The following is a 20,962-nucleotide window of genomic DNA, read 5'->3' on the forward strand; positions in this document are numbered from 1 at the left end:
GAATTTTTCATCATAAACTAGCATGAAACTTAAAGTTGACCATGATTTGCTAAATGAATAACATTGTGAAAATAGCCTGTTTGTGGTGATTTTTGTCTTTACTGTAAGCTAACATCGTTATTGCATCACAGTAGGCTTACTGGAAAGTGTGTTTTCATGGCTATTTTGTTCTGTGTAGCTTATTTGGAAATTATGCAAAAGCCTAGGTTCACATTAGCCTGTAAAATAAAAATAATGTTAAATCATAATATATATTATACTACTCAGCTGTTTAGCTCTCTCTTTCAGTACAGTTCATATAGTTCCTGTGAAAGTAATAAGTAATAATAAAATAAGTAAACTATAATAAAATTATAATACAATGTAAACAATATATATATATATATATATATATATATATATATATTTTTTTTTTTTTTTTTTTTTTAAATGTATCTGCAATATGTATGTAACAAAGACCGAGACTCAAAATAAACACTGGGATGTTTAATTGGGATGTTGTAATTCTGAGCAGCTCAGGCAATATATTTCAGTTATCAAAAATAAGAGCTAGGTTATGCCAAATTAAAGGGGGTTTTCCATCCAAATTATCCAGCAACTAAAATGTTCCTTTAGCCCATTGTTGTTTGCGTGTCCACACCATCAAAGGCCCACAAAGATGGGGCATATTAGTCCGTTGATGTATGAAACAACAATGGCTGTTTTACACGTCATTTTTTTTTTTTTTTTTTTTTTTTTTTACAGTTGTGAAGCATCAGGCTATTCAGCCTACTTTAACCCCTGCTTGCTGACAGATTACTGACAATACAGTGTTTTTGTCTTGCAAGCAGCTCTCCTTTGTCCTGCCGACAGAGGAAAAGTCACTGCCTCCGGCCTCTGCTTCTGCGATGTGGCCGCTGTGTGCAGAGACCATTTTCCTCAAACATACTGCTTGCTGCACACGTCTGATAAATCATATTCATACTGCACAGCGTCTGCTTTGGTCAGTGTGACATGTATGTCATCATCCACCCAAACTCCCAGCAACTTTTAACCATTTACAAAGCATCCGGCATAACTATGATTGTGACTGAATTTTCAGAGAAAGGGAAAAATAAAAGCATATGGACACACCAATATGAATATCTGAGCACTTCTTGAAAATAGATCTCCAGTCACAAATAGCACTGGTGACTGTCCAGCATGTTTCAAACTAGTGGCTTTTCTTTGGAAATGCACCAATTTATTAATCAACAAGAATAAAATGCAAGTGTTAACTTTTATCTCATATGCTCATTATTCATTATCTACTTTTGGAAATGCACACTGCACTCTTAAATTAAATATAATCTGTTATCACAGTTCCTCAAAAGATTCCTAGTTCCTGGGGAAAGTTCCTGTGGTCAAAACTCGCCTTAAGACTGAAACTGAAGGATATCACATAAATGTTATGAATTCAGTTTCTGCCTAAAGAAATATTGATTTATGGTGAAGATGGTGCAAGTACAAATACTACAGCCTGCGAAAACCTCACCCAAGTAGGCAGACAAAAGTTAGAATCCCTTGTTAAACAGTGTCATACGAATATATTTTATGACTGAGTGACAGTCAGTCATCAGTCTTGTGGCCCCATGGCAATGCTCTCTAATGTGAGTATTTGCATGGCTATTTTGTAATTACACAAAATTCCGGGTTCACATTACTGTCAGTTCAAGTTCCCGAGGCTAATGCTTGTAAGGCTTTTCAAAGTAGCCAACAGTTAGATAAAGGAAGGATGCACATTTACTGTTAGCTAACTATAATGTTCTGAAACCTTGAGGCTACTGTGACTAATCTCCAACTGCAAACTAAAGACAAATAAAACAGGTTTGATGTGGGAAAAAACTCCATAGTTTGCTTTTCTTCCCTTCCCTTTTTTTTTATATTGTGCTCCTGAGGGCATTGATATTTTCATATTTGCTACCAAACAAGACCTCATGAACGCAAATGAGCATAGCTCGAGGGCTGGAGTTTACATAAAAGGCGTGGTGTAAAGAAAGTATTCAAAAATAAAATTATGATGTGGCAAAGGCATGGCATGGAGTTTTCTGCAAGGTGGCTTAGGGGGGTAAATCAGGCAATCATAATGTAAATTAGTTTAATTTGGTTATGACTAGAGGTGCATTAATAATTATTATTAGCAAAAGATCCTTCCATGAAAACCCCTCAGTGAAAAAACACAGACATCTCAGAGAAACTGAGTCAAAACCAGGACCAAGAGTTGCTGCTATACCTGTCCCAAATAGCAATTACCAAGTATTGCACAAAGAATGCTGTTAGTTGTAGTTCTGTGTTCCAATGTGATACAATGTATCCATTCATGTAAAGCCTAAATACTGTGTAGAGAAAGCCCAACCAAGCCCATTGACTGCTGTGGGACAGAGAAAAAAGTGCAGCACCACATAAGTTCACCCATCTTGAATTTGTCCACAGGTTTCTAAACATCATACTGCCTGGGCAGGATCTACACAAAGGCATTCTGGGCACATGCCTAAAGCCTCATTGCCACCAGGGGCCCAGATAGTGGTGTACAGAACATCAACTGTATGGTGAATTAATATTCTTTAATAATGTATTAAATAATTTTGACATATTTAAAATACAGTGCCACCAGAAAATATTCACACCCCTTCATGTTTTCCACATTTTGTTACGTTACAGACTGATTCTAAAAGCAATTTGAGTATAGTTTCCTTTTAAAAAATCGACACGAAATAGCCCATAATGACAAAGTGAAACAATGTTTTCAGACGTTTTTGTAAATGTGTGTGTGAATATTTTCTGGTGGCATCTTATTGGTATGGTTTCAGGCGCAGCAAAGTGAAAAAAATGAGGAGGAAGAAAGATAGATCCTGTATATTACAAAAATGACTAAAACTAACACCTAACTAATAAAAAAAAACAAACAAACGGCATTTTCAAAAAATACAAACTAAACAACCTAAAGCGAAATTGCCTCGACATCGCCCGATTTGGCAACTCGAGCACATTTTACCCAGCTGTTGCATCTTCAGAAATAATCCACTGTCCACAAGTTAGACTTAGTTTGAATGGTCTTTACTGAACGGACTTGCAGCGTAAAAATACATCAACAATTCTGGCTTCATGCCTTGCCAACATGGATGAAATTCTGATTTCAGAGGTGGGGGGGACACAACTGGCTTGAGTTCGGGGGTGGGGGCAAAATGAAGTTCAAAATATGCATACAACTACAGCCCAGAGGTTTTTAAATACGAAGTTGTCATACAGAAATTTCACAGTCACAAGTATGCAAAAAATAAACTTTTTTTTTTTTAATATAAGCTTTTTTTTTTTTTTTTTTTAATTACGTCCGCTACGTAATTAAACACGAAGTCAGAGTCAGAGTCAGACAACCAATCAATAAATCAACGTTGAAATATAAACAAGAGCTGTATGTTGATTCAACCTATTGGCCTCTTCCACCCAGCTGGCATTTTAACATTTATTCAACACTGAATCAACATCATAACTCATGGGTGAATCAATGCTGAATTTGGTTTTGATTTTGCAAACCGAATCAACGTTGATATTGTGATGTTGTTTCAACATGAGTGAACTAATGTTGAAGGCCCAACAGTGAATTAATATAGAAAATTCCGTTCCCGCTGCCGGGGGGTGCGCGTCTGAATCACTAAAAATTAATAAGGAGAAACTCTGAACGTACTTGCCACCTTTGCGACCACGTGGTAACCCACCAGCCCTATGCTGTTAGTAGGTTGTGGAGTGTTGTCGCTTTTGCCCAGGTGGGGAGTTGAACCCTGGTCTCCTGCATGGCAGGCAGCCTATCCGCTGGACTAATGCTGCTTGTGTGGGCTGAGCCAGAAATGAGGCTCTATAAAGTGTGTGAGCACACACCATGTGTGACAGTGGCTCTTGGGAGAAAATCGCCTTAAAGTACTGGTCAAACAAATGCTTTTTTTCTCAAAGACAGTAAGTCCTAGGGGAAAATAAAAGGTATCATGAGAAAGGTAAGGCTTTTACCTTTACCTTTCTAGTTACATTTTTCAAAGCAGAACTATTTTCCTACCACTTTCCTAGTGATTCAGAGTGACGCGCACCCCCCGGCAGCGGGAACAGAATTTTCTATATTAATTCACTGTTGGGCCTTCAACATTAGTTCACTCATGTTGAAACAACATCACAATATCAACATTGATTCGGTTTGCAAAATCAAAACCAAATTCAGCATTGATTCACCCATGAGTTATGATGTTGATTCAGTGTTGAATAAATGTTAAAATGCCAGCTGGGAAGACATTGAAACAACATCACAATATCAACATTGATTCACTTTGCAAAATCAACACTTAATTCAATATTAATTCACTGTTGTGCCTTCAACATTAGTTCACTCTTGTTGAAACATAAGACATTGAAACAATATCACGATGATTCGCTTTGCAAAATCAAAACCAAATTCAACACTGATTCACCCATGAGTTATGACGTTGATTCAGTGTTGAATAAATATTAAAATGCCAGCTGGGTGGAAGAGGCCAATAGGTTGAATCAACATACAGCTCTTGTTTATATTTCAACGTTGATTTATTGATTGGTTGTCAACGTTTCCGCAATTGTTGGCTTTATATATTATTTCAACATTGTTTCAATGTAGAAACAACAACTGACATGTTTTAAATTATATTTCAATGTTGAACGTCAGTTGAATGCCAGCTGGGCTGACTGACTTCCTCTCCATGCTTAACGTTGACCTTAGCATCAATAACAGTCTCAGTCCGCCCTCTGCTGGACTCGTAGGTACTGCAACATAATATACATGGCTGTCAACTCAATTTATAAACACCCAAGGAATGATGTTTGTCTTTGCAGCTAGTTTTAACTGTAACATATGCAAATATGCCAACGACAAATGATTATCTGCGATTATCTGCGAAATGATTATCTGCGATACCACACCACCTTTTGAGTTAAAATCTTGAATATGGATGTGCGCATGCGCGAGGTGGCCAGTTTCCATGTCTGCTGATTTTGCGCTGTCACTGCTTACTTCGGTTGTTTACACTCTGATCGAGTTGCAAAGTAGTGATACGTTTCATGTCATAAGTTAGTTTTAATAGAAGTAACGCTAAAGTTAGTGGGTACCGTCAGTACAGCTGTTACTGTGTTCGTCGCTTCCAACAGCGGAGCAAAAACTGCTGTATGGGATTTTGACTTTGCTCTCTGTACCTGAGACTCCTGGGAACGGCAGACATTAAAGGTCATCCTGACTGGTAGGAAGCAAGAGAAAGTCAAACAACACTGTTTATTAACACCGTAAGTATCACTGACAGTCATTTGTGACGACTGAAATCTATATTTATTTACAATGAACTATGAAACATCCGAATGGTTCAAAACTACTATCTTGCATTAACTTGGCATGTCCTGATTAGTAACTTGGAATGCCATCCAGAGTTTGCAGCTGCCATGCAAAGTTTCTCACTTAAGCCCTTGGTTGAGCTTGTATAAGCATACATCTAATAACATATGGCATACATTGCACAAGAATTGGGAGAAATGTAAACTAGAGGCAGATAGTAGTAAGTGGGCTTTAACTTTAAACGCCAGTCAGTAACAAAACATTTTTCATCTTTATGTGTTTTGCAGCACAGAGCACCATTCTCCGGGACGATGGCAAATCCCTTAAGGGCTGAAGTGGTCAAACTATATAAAAATGTAAGTCTATTAATAAATGAACATAAACACATTATATATAGATGATGACAAAGCACGTCAGACTTACTCTTACATAAATAGGTAAATCATAGTGTGTCAGTTTGCTCTATGTTCACTTTCCATTGCATCTGGTTTATGTCAAATTCACCTGCCTTTACTACCATATTAACCCTTAAAGACTGGTTTGCTGTGGTGTGAAACCACCTGTTACCTTCAAATTTACTAATATTCAATTAGTAAATCAATTAGGGTCAATTTGACCCCAGCAGTTCAAACCTCCAGAAAACTATTATAATAATTGTTACCTAAGTGTTTATCTCAGGTACTTCATATGTCTTGTTGACTACCATAACAGCCCTTTAACTAAAACACAATCCTACTACAGTAATGGTTATTTTTGTTTAGGACCCTGAAGCAAAAGGATGATTTTATTTGATGATTTTAAATGGCATGTAATAGTTCCTCCAGTGTCATCCAAAACACCAAAACTAAAACAAATGTGTGTAAAAATTTTATCTTTTATGTTTTATACAGCTAAAACATCCTGGGGTCAAACTGACCCCAAAGAAACACTGATGCTTACAAAATGTTTACAGGGCATTGAAAACATATGTTAAATTTATGTTTGCCTACTTGTCCCCATTAAACTAGGAAAAGTCATTAGCTATTAAGCAAAAAAAAAAAACAAAACAAAAAACAATGTTAATCATCATGTATTTAGAGATGGTACACACTGAATGGGGTCAAACTGATCCCAAAGATAACACTGGGTTACAAAAAATTTTTTTTTGCAAGTTGTCTAGGTTTTTTCAACTGAATTAGGACCATTTTGCACCACTAAATCCAAAAATGACATCTATTTTTCTCAATCCGGTCAGTTTTTTTTTTTGCTAATTTGATTTTGAAAAATTTGATCTTCTCACAAAATTGATTACATTTTTGTGACTTTATCAGTTGATTTTTTTATATAGTTCTCACCCAAAATAGGTTTTAAGAGAAAAAAAAATCATTTTCTAACAGGATGTATTTATTAAGTGTTACAAACTTTAATTCCTGTAAATTGAATAATAGACATTGATAAAGGTAAGTACATGTAAGTTGAACATTAAGTCGTCATTGTGCAAAATTCAGGCCATGAACTTTTGTTTCTTCGAACCCCTCGAATGCTCAGCAGCAGGGATGTCTCTCTTCAGAGTCCAGCAGTAATCAGCCATCATGACTGCATCCCAGCGTCCCTGATACCTGGCCTCCATCTCTTTTATGTCCTGATGGAACCTCTCTCCCTGCTCATCACTCATTGATCCCAGATTCTCAGGAAACTGATCCATATGTGAAAATAAGTAATGCATTTTGATGCTCATGTTGCATCCAAGGTTTCTGAAAGCAGTCAGCATATTGGTGACAAGGTCTGCACAGTTCCTGGCCTTGTTGTTGCCAAGAAAGTTCTTCACGACCAGAACAAAAGCCTTCCATGCTTCCAGTTCCACTTCGTTATGAGTTTTCAAACTGAGGATCTCTGATGAGCTGACGAATTTGAGGACCATCAAAGATGCCAGCTTTCAACTTCTCTATGGTTAATCCTGGAAAAGCATGGCACAAGTAGGCGAAGCAGCCACCATCCTTAGCTAGAGCTTTGGTGAACTGTTTGATCAAGCCGAGCTTTATGTGCAGTGGTGGGAAGAGAATCTTGTCTCTGTCTACCAGAGGAATGTTGATGACATTCTTTGCTCTGCAAGGCACCAGTTCCTGCCGCACCGGCCAGTCCTTCTTTGTGTAATGCTGAGCAGTGTCCCTATATTATCCCACATACACAGAAAGCATGGGTACTTGGTGAAGCCGGACTGTTGCCCCAACAAAAAATTTACCATCTTCAGGTCAACACAAATAAAAAGTAAAATCTTCAGAATTTGTTTATTGCAAGAAATATGAAAGAATTTTGTATCATATGACGTGAAAATGCCCATAAATGTAAGCAAAAATGTTAAAAAGCCAATATGTAGCGTAGTTCAGAAAGTTGACCTGATTGAGCAAAACCAATGTGATTTTTGGATTCAGCACACCAAAATTATCCTAAATCAGCTCAGAAAACTTAAACAATAAATTTGTTGTTGACCAGTGTAATAGGAGGGTTGAGACAGAGGGCCTGACAGATGCACTATTGCATAGTGATCAATGAAGCTGCAACATTTTAGTTAAAGTCTTCCTCAAGAACATGCATTCATTTTCTACAATACGTAAGGTCCTGTCTTATTTTCAAATCCAGAAACGTTAGATTCTCACAACCAGCAATACAATAACATGATGTATTTGAATATCACAGTTTTAAGACGTAACAATAAATATTAATGTGCTCTGTGTGATTGCAGCTCCTTTACCTTGGACGGGAGTATCCCAAAGGCAGCGACTATTTCCGAGATCGACTGAGAGCAGCTTTCACCAAGAACAAATCAGTACAGGACCCACAGAAGATAAAGGATATGATTGCTCGGGGAGAATATGTGGCCAAGGAGCTTGAGGCTCTCTATTACCTGAGGAAATACAGAGCCATGAAGAAACGCTACTATGAGGAATGACCCAACAAGGCCTTCTGCCTGACACTTTAACCAGTGCTGGTAGAACTGAAAATTAACATGACATGACTCAGTAAATGTACCACAAACCAGTTCCATCAAAGAGCATTGCGTCACATACACAGTATTATCAGCCTATCCACTTCTTTTTGTGTTGGCCATCTTTAATTTGCATTGCAGTCACTTAGTAATAAGGAGATGATCAGCTAAGGTTAATTGGGGTTTGGAAAAATGAGGCAAGTACAAAACTCTTTGAAAAAGGGTTTAGAAAATATTTATTTTGAAAGAAAATACAGGAAGGACAAAAAATAGCAGCTTTAGGTTGTTTTATTCACAGAGTGACTTCAGTAGCTGACAATTTTAAATAAAATTGTATTACAGAAATACAGTTGTCAGCTAATGAGTTGATCTAAACCACACAGTAAGTAAAACAGTCTTTAAAACAGCAGAACTCAATACTGACATGATGTGACCACAAACCAATGGAAACTTCTCAGCTACTACAGTGGGGAGGTGTTGAGGTCAGAGGTCAGAGGTTGTGGTGATCTTCCAGAGAGCTGCTGTCAGCCATGTTGGCTCGGCAGATTGGACAAGTGGAGTTCTCCTGTCAGTAAAAATACTGCTGATGAAACATTCCTGAGGTCCATGGTGGAACCAGCCCTAGTGTTTCAGACATTAACTGCAGTTCCCATCAGACATCAGTGCCCATCTGATCAGATTACATTAAAGCGGGAAGATTGACATTGACTTGAACTGAATGACAGAATTTCATTTGGGCAGGTAAGGTGCATTTACAAATCATCAACTGGTGATAAAGGGAGGTTCTTGTGTTGCTGCCCCCATTTGTGACTTAGGTTGACAAAGCGGCTGGATTTTTACATCAAAATATTGATGTAGTACAGCTCTGAATTAGTGCTGAGCTGAAAATAATAGCATGATTTCAATTTCCACATCAAGGCAATGCTAACTTCTCTTCATGATGTTCGTAAATCAAAATTTCTGCCAGTTTCAAAGGGTTATATTTGCCCCTGAGTAAAAGATGAATAGATCAGATGGTCAAGTTTCACTTAAAGCACTTGATTACTATTAGAATTAAATTTTAAAGAATTATAAATATTAGCAGATGTGAAATGGTTTTCAGTCTTGTTTCAACAAAAGTTATGTACACAAGAACAAAAAAAAAATGGAAGCCTGTTCAGCTAGAGCCTGAGCACAGCAGAATAATGGCAGCAAGTAGAAAATAAATAACAGTGATTAACACAAAGTATCATAGGGAGTTTTAAAACTGAAATACTGTGAAGTGAAGTAAGTGAAATCTTCATACACCATCAATTAATCATGATGGCAAAGAACTAGAGAAAAATATGGCTCAAGTTGAAAATAAGAGAGGAATGCCAATAAAGTCATTATCGAAAATTACTGAGCTGATTTTATTTCAGAATTGAGGAAAATATCAGCGTAATTATTGCCCATTTTATGACTCTGCATTACTTGAAGCTAGTCCTCATTTTAACGAGACTGATTTTTCCTAGGTTGAGAACAACTATCTTGTATTATGTACTATAAGAGCAAAGAGTAAATGAAATCTCTGAGTTGTTGTAGTGCTTTACCTGTAACCAGCGGTCAATACATTGGACATGGTAGTCATGGAAACAAGGCAGCATCCTGAGTTTCTCCCCATCCATGTAGTCACAGAAACAGATTTGACACCTGCCAAATCAATCAACAGGCCAGATCAACATATGATGAGCTACCAGCAAATGGAGAGAAAAAGCATTTTATACTGAAAAAAATTCACTGATAAACTCTAACCCAGTGACTTCCAATGAGGTCTAGAGTGGAATTAGTTTCAGCTCCAGATTACCATCAATACAAGCAACCAGCAGTAAGGAGGTCAAAGGCGAAAGCCCCCTGGTTATAGATGGAGCAAGTCCTCCTAAGTCTAGACTCAAATATGGATGAGCCAGCTATCGTCCGCCTCAGCCAGCACCTACGCATTTGGAGGAACTTACTGCGTCTTCCCAGCACTGTGGGCTGACTGGTATGTTTTGGTGGGAAATCTCTGAATCTCCCTCCTACTCAGTGTCTTCTTGGTCACAACGGCTCCTTGGCGCTCCTCAAACTCCAAAAGAGCCTGCAAGCCAAATTGGATGAATTAGAAGTGTACAGTGTACAGTGGATTTTAGAAAACAACACAGAATGACAATCCAAGTGGACCTGAAGTGTTGGATAATTCAAAACATCATCACACTGGCTTGAGATAATAATTCCTATGGAGAGGTTCACACTACCAAATTCTACACACAAAATAGCAATAAAAATGGGCAGGGTGACATTTTTATGAAAAATGTCTTAATTATTTTGTTCAGCAAAAATTAACCCTTTCATGCATGAATTATGAAATCATGAGTCCAGATTTTTTTCTTATGCGTTTTTACTCTTCTTAGGGCATGAATATTTCTGTGAGTCTCCATACTTCTTTCAGGATGCAGGACTGGTATTACTATGTCATTCTACTAGTATTAATATGTTTTCAGCAACAATAACTGACAGTCTCTGCATAAACCTCAATGTAGGGGAGCAGCAGAGAGCATTCTAACAGCTGATATGAAATTCTGTCATAGAAACCATTGCATTTAGGAGAAAATGACTTTTAAACAAACAGTCTTTTAAGCTGTCCACTCTAGTGACCGCTATGCGTGAAAGGGTTAAACACTTGTTTGAACAGCCCTTAACAGGTGAGCAAAATGTTTATTTTGGATTCAGATTCACATGTGGTTCTAATTCAAATGGTGTCTCATTCGTTAAAACTGAGGATGACAAGCACAAACACACAATATTTTAAATTTGTGGTATTTATTGTTAATTAGCCAATAACTCTTCATATCATGTATTAAACAGTATATATATGGAGAATTAGGTACCTCGGTGAAAGTAATTTTTTAAAGGAATTGACTCAGACGTGTTTTCATATCATATCACACCAAAAAAATAAAATGCTTCAAAGAATTTGTGTAGACTTAAAATGCCTACTGTACATCACTCTCTCTCACAGACAGACAATGCATTGGCTGCAAAAATATAAAGTGAACTAATAAAGTGGACATATTTGACTTTTCACACTGCAGGCCTTCCTCCTCCCCCTCTTCCTCACCTCATAGTCATTTCCCTGAAGGTTGATTGTAAGGTCGGGCAGGGCGTTTGCCCTCCTGCTGCGCCCACGTCTTCTGCGACCGCCAATCACTGGACAGAAGTCACAATTTACATCATGGCCAGAAACATTAGACCGATATATGGGACCAATAATTTCCATTTATTAAAAGATGTGGTCTAGTTTGTTGCAATGCACACTTAAGTTGACTTGCATGGCTTCTAATGTGACGCGCTTATGCATCAATGTTATTACTATCCTGGATTTCAATAGACAGTTTTAGTGCCCTATGATGGTATAAATGCTGTTTCAGTGGACAATGATCAGAATCCATTTCTGGGGGAAAGACTGAATATTTGGGAATGGCATAAATGGGAAAGCCTACTGAACCTTGCTGACCACACAGACTCAAAACAGTCAGTTTAAATATTAACTACTCTATGTAAAGGCCAAAAAGGGACATCGTACCATCTTCCAGACCAACCAAAGGAGAAGGCAGCCAATCGGGCATCCAGCTGGGCTCCGTGTATGAATTGTACTGCAAAGAACACAGAAATATACTGATACCACAAGCTGCTGTTGCCATGAAGAAACCTTGCAACTCTGTGATTTATATCTAAACTGCCTGGAATGTACTGCTAAAGGTTGAGAAAACTCTGGGTAAATTCAGAAATGCACAGTGGTAGAAACTCAAAACCATTCTGTTCATCTTAGTTCCTGAAAAGATGACACTACGGAAATACAAGGTTTTCGTTCAACACTGACATACTGCTACTGAAACTTTGAAACACACACACGCCACACTAATGTCAATATGATTCATATCCTTGTACAATGTATCTCGTATATGCAGTGAATTCATGATTCATTGTATTTTTTTAAACTTATTTCATATATCAGGGACATTTTTAATTTTTCAGACTGCAGTCTGTGGTTCACTGAGGGCCGGGCTAAACCTCTCTTCCACCCACTCACACACACTGAAGAGGCCTTCTGAGAAGGCTAAAATCACTTAAAAAAAAAAAAAAAAAAAAAAATAGAGGAAATTGACACCAATAAATTCAGAGCAAAGCAACATCTCAACGACTACTATTCAGGACAACTACTCTGCAAGTTTTGCCCACATACAACTAGGGTTGCAAAGGGGCAAAAACATTCTCGAAAATTTCCAGAAAATTTCCATGGGATGTTAAGCTGGGGAATTTTGGAAATTTTGAAGTGTCATAAGCAGACATGCATGCAAACTTATACAAATTTAAACAATGACATTTTTGACTTTGATTTATTTGTGTGTAGAACTTCAGTCAATTATTTGATTGTACAACAAAAAACCTGATTGTTGAATAAAATAAACATACTATGACGAAGTATGAATTTCTTAAAGGTTCTTTTGAGTAAGGTGAAAGATATGGAGGTGTTCCGGTCAGAGAATCACAAGGACACATATGTACAGTATGGGCTCTTAGCTGACGTCCAGACAACATAGGCAGATTAACAGATAGTATATGTAGCAAGTGGCCTGGAATAAACAAATAAACATATTCACCCTGCTGTTTTCATTTAGAACATAAATAATAATTAGTGAAAACAATATAAATCAATTACAAATGAGTTTACATTAATAAACAATATCCAGATCATATTATTGCTAGCAAAGGTGGCTTACATATTAAGTCAACAGTATTCATCTAAGAAGGAAATTTACACAGACTGGTCATTGATCTCAACCAGAATCTTTCTCAATTAACAACATAATGTTTAGCATCCCAATTAGGCTCAAACAATGCACCAGAAACATCAGTGTGCATCATTCAATGATAACACATCACATAACTGTAGCCAAAAGGCAAGAGTGAAAGGACATAGCAAGCAACAGGCTATTTAGCTGAAGTTAGTGATTAGCTTAACATCCATTACTCAGCCCTTTACCACATGCTGCATACAGTTTTCTCAGAGTTACAAAAATATTAACAAGTGAGCTATTACTCACTTTGATCAGTCACTCACGCACAATACTACTGGAAAGGGAGAAAAAGGGGGTCACAGTCCACACACACTCCTGTCACAGGTGCCAGCTCATGGACAATTGTCTACTCACTCTGCTAGCTTAATGAGCTTGGCACGCATCTGCTTGCTGCAGCTACCGCAACAGGAGAGAGACATAGGGGTGTCTGAATGGGATTTATGTAAACCCCCCAACCCCACCACCACCACCAAAAAAAAAAACAAACAAAAAAAAACATTTACCCCAGTAAAATCATCAAAACTTACTTGACTGAATGTTGCTTGTATGTTCAAATTTAGTAGTGTGGTTTCAATAGTCCTGCTGCAGTGTGCAGGATTCTAGAAATGATCTGTGCATGTGATGGAGGAATGCACAAGCCAGCGCAGAAACTCAAATGAATTTGCATATCTGGTTGTTTTCTCTTCAGCCACATTTAATTTCCCTGCTATAGGCTACAGGCTGTTATAGGCTTTCCAACTTTGAAAATTCTCTGAATTTTGCAACCCTACATATGATGACCACCTACAATCAAAATCTCACTTGAAAAACTGTGAGGCAAGGCGCAAGCAAGAAGAGCTCATCACTTCAACAAACTCTCAGCAGTGCAACCACATCAGCAGTTTTATAACTACTGAAGCACTTTCTTGATTTAAAAAATAATTTAATGTTACATTATAATCACTGATATTTATTAAAATTTGAATACTTTCTTATTGAGTTGTTGAAATTTTATCCGTCCACCACATGATTCGACACTTTCTGATGACAAAATGTGCTTAAATCTTAAAAGACAGAATTAAAAAAAAAATTCAAACGGAAAACAGAATGACCCAGTTTTCCAACAAAGATCAAAAAAGTGTCAATTTAAATCATCTTAAATAAAAGCATACGGTTGACTCACCCTGTAGTAGTTCTGGTAGTGGTGAAGATGATGATGTTGATGATGATGACGTTGTCTGCTGGATTCTGCTTCCTCTTGTTCAAACTCCTCCTGAATCAGCACAGAGCATAGCTTACAACAGTGTAATAAAAAACTACTCAAGAGTTCAGTGCCCATGGATGGGTGGGTCCAACCCGTTCAGCTGGCACCAGTCGGCGAAGCCATACCTGCAGACGTCGGGCCAGTGCCTCATCTTCCTCCATCTGCACTGAACGCACAAAGGCCTCTTCATCATCGCTGATGATAATCTGTGGTGGATCTGTTAAACAAATTTACCAGTCAGATAAGTCAAAGTACTTGATTCCCGGTCAGAGCCAGGGGTTCTGTAAGTTTTACCAGCTGTTCAATGTGGTTCAGACCTTTTAAGCTGTAAACGTGCCATTTCTCTATGTAGAGTTAAGTGTATCTAGGCACAAAATTGGTCCAGTAAGTGTCACCTTTATGCTTTGGGTAATTTACAACAGTAGGGACCTCCTGTCCTGCAGGTTTGTGTTTCAGCTCTACTCTTTCACACCTGATCCATTTAAGGGTTTCATGCTGATCGATTGAAACAGATCTACCTGAACAGGGCGTGCAGGAAGGTATATGGACCTTAACTGATTTACAATATCTGACCTTGATTTGCAATATCTGTACTTTCAGGTGACAGGTGTTACTGCACAGTGGGGCACATATAGCTTTTTGACCAGAAGAAAATTTTGACCAGCAGAAAATTCACAATTATTTCCTTAAGATTCCTGTATTCTCTAACCTTTTGAAAATGTGCAAATTCGTTTTTAACTGTTTCCAATACAATTTACTGTTGGTATTTAGTCAGTTTAGTCAGCGTTAATTTTGACAGCCTGTTTTGATATTGTTTTAGTCTTAGTCTTCCAAATAAAACGCATTTTAGTTGTCATCACATTTTAATCATTTGGATTTTGTTAGTTTTAGTCTAATTTTTATTGACAAAAAGTGTTTTTAGTGCATGAAAACTCTACTGAATCATTTGCACATTTTTCCTCTCTGAATGAGTCTTTAAATTATTTGTTACTGACCCTCATACAGATTAATCTACACTCCTCATTACAGCTTCTTATATTTCGCTATTGTTATTATACTGTGTTCAGTATCAAAATTACATGTTTGCTCATACGCCTGTTCTTCTTGCTCCCAAAAAAGGCTGTTGCAAAGACGTAAGAGCACAGTTATGTTGAGGGTCCCTTCCAAAACTGAGGTCAGTTGTGTTTTCATTCATCTATTTGTGGCATTTCTGTTTTTTTTTTCTATTATTATTATTATTTGATGAGGAAAATGTCGATATTTTTCATAGTTTCTGTCAACAAGGGTTAATTTCTGTTTAGTTTTTATTGTCTCATCCTAAAAAAATTATACTTTCCACATAGTTTTAATCAGAAAAAATAACACAGGGTATTGTATATTATTTTACATTCAGTTTTTACAGTGTTATTCTACACATCCAAAATGCTGCAGTTCATTTTATGCCATTAACTTGTTTCGTTTTCATTTTACTTTACAGAAACTGTACAAGCAACAGACAGCAGACATCAAAATGACCACCTCCTGTCTATTATCTGCTTACCTGCTGATGTGAGTGCTTGTTCAGTGTTCAGCCATTCCCTTTCCTCTGTAGTGAGGAAAAACAGAGAGTTGGTACTTGGTTGGTGGGACATGGAGCGAGAGGCCATAGCGGCCGATGCCTTTGACCTCTGCTTCGTCCTTCCTCCATGACTGGCAGGACCGGTCTCTACTGAGGAGCCTGCCACAGTAAAAACAACCTCCTCCTCTGCAGAGACTGGTGCTGCTGTAAGGTGGGAGGATGAAGAAGAGGAAAAGGAGGATGAAGAGGACGGAGTAGGCTGTGGGGCCTCATGACAGTCGTCCAGAGAAAAGACGGTTAGAGACGAAGCTGGAACAAAGCTGTCATTCTGTCGTTCCCTTCCTCTAGCCAGCCTCCTGCGTTTTGATATGTGTTGAAAGGTGGGTTCGGGACTGAGGGATTGTTCTGGTTTGACTGGAGGGCTCAGGACTGCCACCTGAGGTTGAAAAAAAAAAAGAAGAATGAAATACACACCAGACATCCTTTGCCAGCCACTAATGGTGAGAATATGTTGACCAAGACCCATCATTTCAGAGCTACAACTTACAGATCTGAAGTTCTCCTCTATGATACGACCTTGTCTCCTCCGCTTACCGAGTTGTGGACTGGGCAAAGCAAAGAGATTAGCACAGATGAGTAGATTGTGGGACAATATGCTTATCTTCCTATCTGATGCTATCATGATACTTGAGTGCCGATTGAAGTACTGCAATTCCATATCATGATTTATTGCAATTTTTGTTGTTTGAATTATCCTCAAGTTTATGGATATAAAGTCTCACAAGGCTGTGATTATCCTAAAGGTCACTATAGGTCATTCTATACAACGATGTCAAGTTCCAAAAAATAGTCTCACTACAATGAAATGGCTACTAAGGGGGCTAACGTCATCACACATGAATAAAATTTGGCTCAATGAATCCACAAGAGTCTCAGCTTTCAAGTCAAACCCAATTTATGTAATTTATGTCCAAGACTGTTTAGGCCCCAGTATACACAAATACACATTTTGAAGAATAGTCCAAAATAACACATTTCTACTGCATGCAAAAACCCCTTTGGGAATGCTATTATTTCCTTTGCAAAAATTTGGTCTAGCAGCAATGAGCAATAATCAGTCTCCTTGCTGACAACCTAGCATGATATTCCTTAGGTTGTCTAGTTTCAAATGATACCAATATCTGAACTATAAATTGATTCAAAAGTAAAAAGAATTGTGATACTTAAGTTAAACATTTTTTCCCCACCCCTACCAACTATGGATGCATCATGTGGCCTGTGATCGAGTTTACCTCGGTGTTTCAGGGACGATGACAGGACTGAGGTCATGACAGAGGAAGTCACTGGAGCTGAGGAGACAAGCTTGGTTCAGACTTCCAGGGCTGTCCGGCTGTGAGGCAAAGGAGCTGTCTGCCACCGTTTCGTCCATAGCCTTCAACACTTAGCATCTGTCACCGACCTCCAATCACCGCAAATCCAAGCTCATTGCATCCAGACACCGAATGCACATCAGCTATGAAACAACAATGTTATTTTGTTAACCCTCCTGTTACCTTTAAATTTACACTTTTTTTATTATTATTATTATTATTTTTTTTTTTAAATCAGTTGGGATCAATTTGACCCCAGCAATTTAACCTCCAAAAAACGATTAGGATCAAAGTTGTTACCCAAGTTCATGTGTCAGACACTTTGTCTTGTTGACAACATAAATAGCTCTTTAAATAAAACATAACCACCCCCACTTACACAAGTGTGGGAATCAGATTTTCCCCTCACAGATGTCATATGAACTATCAGTGGTTATCAGTTATGGTTATTAGTCCAGTAATTTTAGGCCAAAATTGGGGTCAACCTAGGACAAATTGCAAGAGAAGCAAACTCAACTGATTTTGTATCCTCAGTTTGTCCTGAGTGAGGGGAAAAAAGTCCCAAGAAATCCCTTTGTTTGAAAGTTTTGAAAATCACCTCTATATGACCACATATTACCAAAAAACACTGTTTTTAACACACGGGAAAGGGGTTCAAAATTTTACTTTCAGATATCACTATAAAAATTCACAAGATGATTACACACACAAAGACAAGAAAAAAAGTCAATTACAAGTTCTTTGAATTATTCTGTTTACACATGCATCTGATTTGATATGCGCTAATAAGGAATATAAGGAATAAATGCCAGAAGAGACATTTAAACAGTGAATTAAAAGGTTACTATATACATAGTAACCTTGAATTAAAAGGTTACTATATAACAGTGAATTAAAAGGTTACTATATATATAGTAACCTTTGAATTCATTGTTTAAATATCTGTTCTGGCATTTATTCCTCATATTCTTATTAGCGCATATCAAATCAGATAATGTGTGATATGCATGTGTAAACAGAATAATTCAAAGAACTGGTAATTGACTTTTTTCTTTGTCTTTGTGTGTGTAATCATCTTGTGAATTTTTATAGTGATATCTGAAAGTAAAATTTTGAACCCCTTTCCCCTGTGTGTTAAAAACAGGGTTTTTTGGTAATTTGTGGTCGTAAATAGGTGATTTTCAAAACTTTCCACCAATGAGATTTCTTGGGACTTTTTTCCCTCACTCAGGACAAACTGAGGATACAAAATCAGTTGAGTTTGCTTCTCTTGCAATTTGTCCTAGGTTTTTTCATAAAATGACTGGACAATATGTTAGGTGAGGGCTCTAAAGCAGAGGGAAGTTTTTGGAAGATTACAAAAGACACATTATAGCTCCTCAGTGTCATCCAAAACAACTGAAACAAATATGTGTAAAATGTTGATATTTCTTATGTTTTATACAGCTAAAACAGGCTGGGGTAAAACTGACCCCAGAGAAACTCTGAGTACAAAATGTGTACAGGACATTGAAAACATATCACGTTCATTATGCTTTTAGGCACAATGTTCCAATTTAATTATTAAAATTGATTACAAAAAGAAATCAAAAATGATATTAATCATGTATTTTAAAGACATGAATCACTGAACGGATAACAGGATAAGGAAACAGGAGAGTTACACAAAAGATTAAACGATCAATTTAAGTACAGCTAGTTAGCGTGTCTACTGGTTAAAATGTAACAGAAGGCTAGGCTGTGCCGCTTCGACACCGATGCAGAAACCGATAATAAAGGAGTCAGTAAGTAAATTTATGTCATTGTACACAAATTGCACTACTGTCCTATATGTTGCTACACAGAGAGCGAGCTAAGAGTAATTTGATATTCGGAGAACACAAAGTAAAATGCAAACTAGCTAGCAAGGAAGTTCGCTTAGTATGTACCCAGCCACTCACGGTAACGAACGGACTCATAACTTTATTAAATATTAGTCCCACTTACCTAATTTGCCTTAATGTTAAATAGTTTCCTCGATCAGTTAAACAGTACCTCTATTAGAGTAAGAACGCCGCCAACCACGCCATGATCCTTCTTTCACTTCCGCTTCCAGCTTTAGTAACAGAGTTTTTCAAAATTAAAGTCCTCAATCCAAACCCGACCAGGTTGCAGGAAATTACTTATTTTCTCGGAAATATTCCGAGAAAAAAATTTCTAGATTAAAGTAAATAAACGAGAAAATCTCTGGCAGGTATGCAGTCTTGCTGAGGCATCGAGACAGCCGAGATATGACCACACTGCACTGCTGGACAATCATGGATTGATGGTCAGCTGACCGTCAGAGTTGTGTATCATGTAGGCTATCATGTGCTGCATAAGTCATCTTTTGTTGGCAGACAGGCGATACTGTAAACGACAGCAAAATACATCACGCATTACCATGTGTGTTTGACATTTAGATGAATTCTACTTAACAGAAAGTAAAGGAGAAAAATATCTGTAAAACTGCATTGCATTTGGTGGCAAAAGTGGACGTCAATTGAAAATATTTTTGACTCAGCTGGTGCACTTGAGTAAGATAACTGAGCAAATAAAGGTAAATGTCAATATCCTCATTAAAGGCAAAGATATTTTTTATTTGATTATAATGTTCACAAATCATGTCTCTAGTCACCTACTCCAACACAATCAGACCTCCTCCTGTGACCCCCCACCCCCCACCACCTCAAAAGCAGAGTTCAAAATGTTGGTTTTAATGTACAGTATAAGAAATACAGGTCTGATAACTGCCCAGTGCTCATAAAACCATTAAATGAAATGTTCAAACATGCCATACAAATGTGAACAGGACACACCTGTGCCAAATTGCAATTAAGGTAAACCTGTAAGGCACAGGCAGAAACTGTTGCTGTGGTAACTGCAAAGTAGAATAAACCTTTGTGCCTTCAGACAGGCATAATCACCGTGGCAGCAGCAGACTAGAACAGCATAGACTGCAGCGACTTGCCAACAGTGGCCACTTCCTGCTGTTGCACTGGAAACAGACAAACAATATGATTGTACACCACTTGAGAATATGAATAAGAGAATATTTTTTATTTCTATTTCTGTTTGTTGTACAGTATTATAATTTTCAGCTGCAATTATCCCATTTCTGCACAATGATAATTAAGTTAATCTAATGTGATTTTATATTAAAAACTGCATTGACTATTTAATGTGTGAATTGTTCTTTAAAATTGTGAACTAACTACTAGCCTTTCTGCTTGGCTGTGCTTTCATCAATACCAGCCCTGCGTTCCAAATCGCATACTTCTACTTTTTGCTTGTAGTATGTACTGCAGCTGCCCTTACAAAGTATGTAGTGTAGTATGCAGTATGCACGCGTATGCATACTATTGCATACTATATATTGGGACATACTGTAAGCCTACTCACGGAGTGACTAAGCATTTCCAAGAGGCTCTTCTTAAGCAGGCAGGACAACTCCTTCTTCAGCTCCTGTTGCACTCCCTGCACATAGGCCTAATGGCTCTTCTCCATCTGCTCTCTGTCCTGCAGGAAACAGTGAAGATATTAGTCTCACTCAGTGGGGAAAAAAAACAGACAAACAAACAAAAAAAAACTCA

The 20,962-nt window shown here is 37.7% G+C and overlaps 2 protein-coding genes across 5 annotated transcripts; one reads left to right on the forward strand and one right to left on the reverse strand.

The window, feature by feature from the left end:
* The first annotated feature begins 5,012 nt into the window (after window positions 1-5,012).
* Window positions 5,013-8,896, forward strand: lyrm5b (LYR motif containing 5b). 3 transcript variants are annotated; one of them, XM_030054021.1, is made up of 3 exons: window positions 5,013-5,313; window positions 5,647-5,715; window positions 8,082-8,896. In XM_030054021.1, the coding sequence occupies exons 2-3, from the start codon at window positions 5,671-5,673 to the stop codon at window positions 8,286-8,288; spliced, it is 252 nt and encodes an 83-aa protein (XP_029909881.1). In that variant the 5' UTR covers window positions 5,013-5,313; window positions 5,647-5,670; the 3' UTR covers window positions 8,289-8,896. The 3 variants fall into 3 exon arrangements, with proteins under 3 accessions (XP_029909881.1, XP_029909882.1, XP_029909883.1); XM_030054022.1 differs by having other exon boundaries at window positions 5,013-5,277; XM_030054023.1 differs by having other exon boundaries at window positions 5,013-5,270.
* Window positions 8,537-19,596, reverse strand: LOC115360858 (E3 ubiquitin-protein ligase RNF6). 2 transcript variants are annotated; one of them, XM_030054020.1, is made up of 11 exons: window positions 19,386-19,596; window positions 17,274-17,494; window positions 16,529-16,586; window positions 15,964-16,417; window positions 14,549-14,640; window positions 14,343-14,432; window positions 11,905-11,974; window positions 11,440-11,528; window positions 10,298-10,419; window positions 9,896-9,995; window positions 8,537-8,889 (listed from the first exon to the last, which is right to left on the reverse strand). In XM_030054020.1, exons 2-11 carry the CDS (start codon window positions 17,408-17,410, stop codon window positions 8,815-8,817), a joined length of 1,287 nt encoding a protein of 428 aa, XP_029909880.1. In that variant the 5' UTR covers window positions 17,411-17,494; window positions 19,386-19,596; the 3' UTR covers window positions 8,537-8,814. The 2 variants fall into 2 exon arrangements, with proteins under 2 accessions (XP_029909880.1, XP_029909879.1); XM_030054019.1 differs by having other exon boundaries at window positions 19,338-19,595.
* Between the last annotated feature and the right edge of the window lie 1,366 nt (window positions 19,597-20,962).

Source organism: Myripristis murdjan, chromosome 6 (genome assembly GCF_902150065.1).
Source record: "Myripristis murdjan chromosome 6, fMyrMur1.1, whole genome shotgun sequence".
Lineage (NCBI taxonomy): Eukaryota > Metazoa > Chordata > Actinopteri > Holocentriformes > Holocentridae > Myripristis > Myripristis murdjan.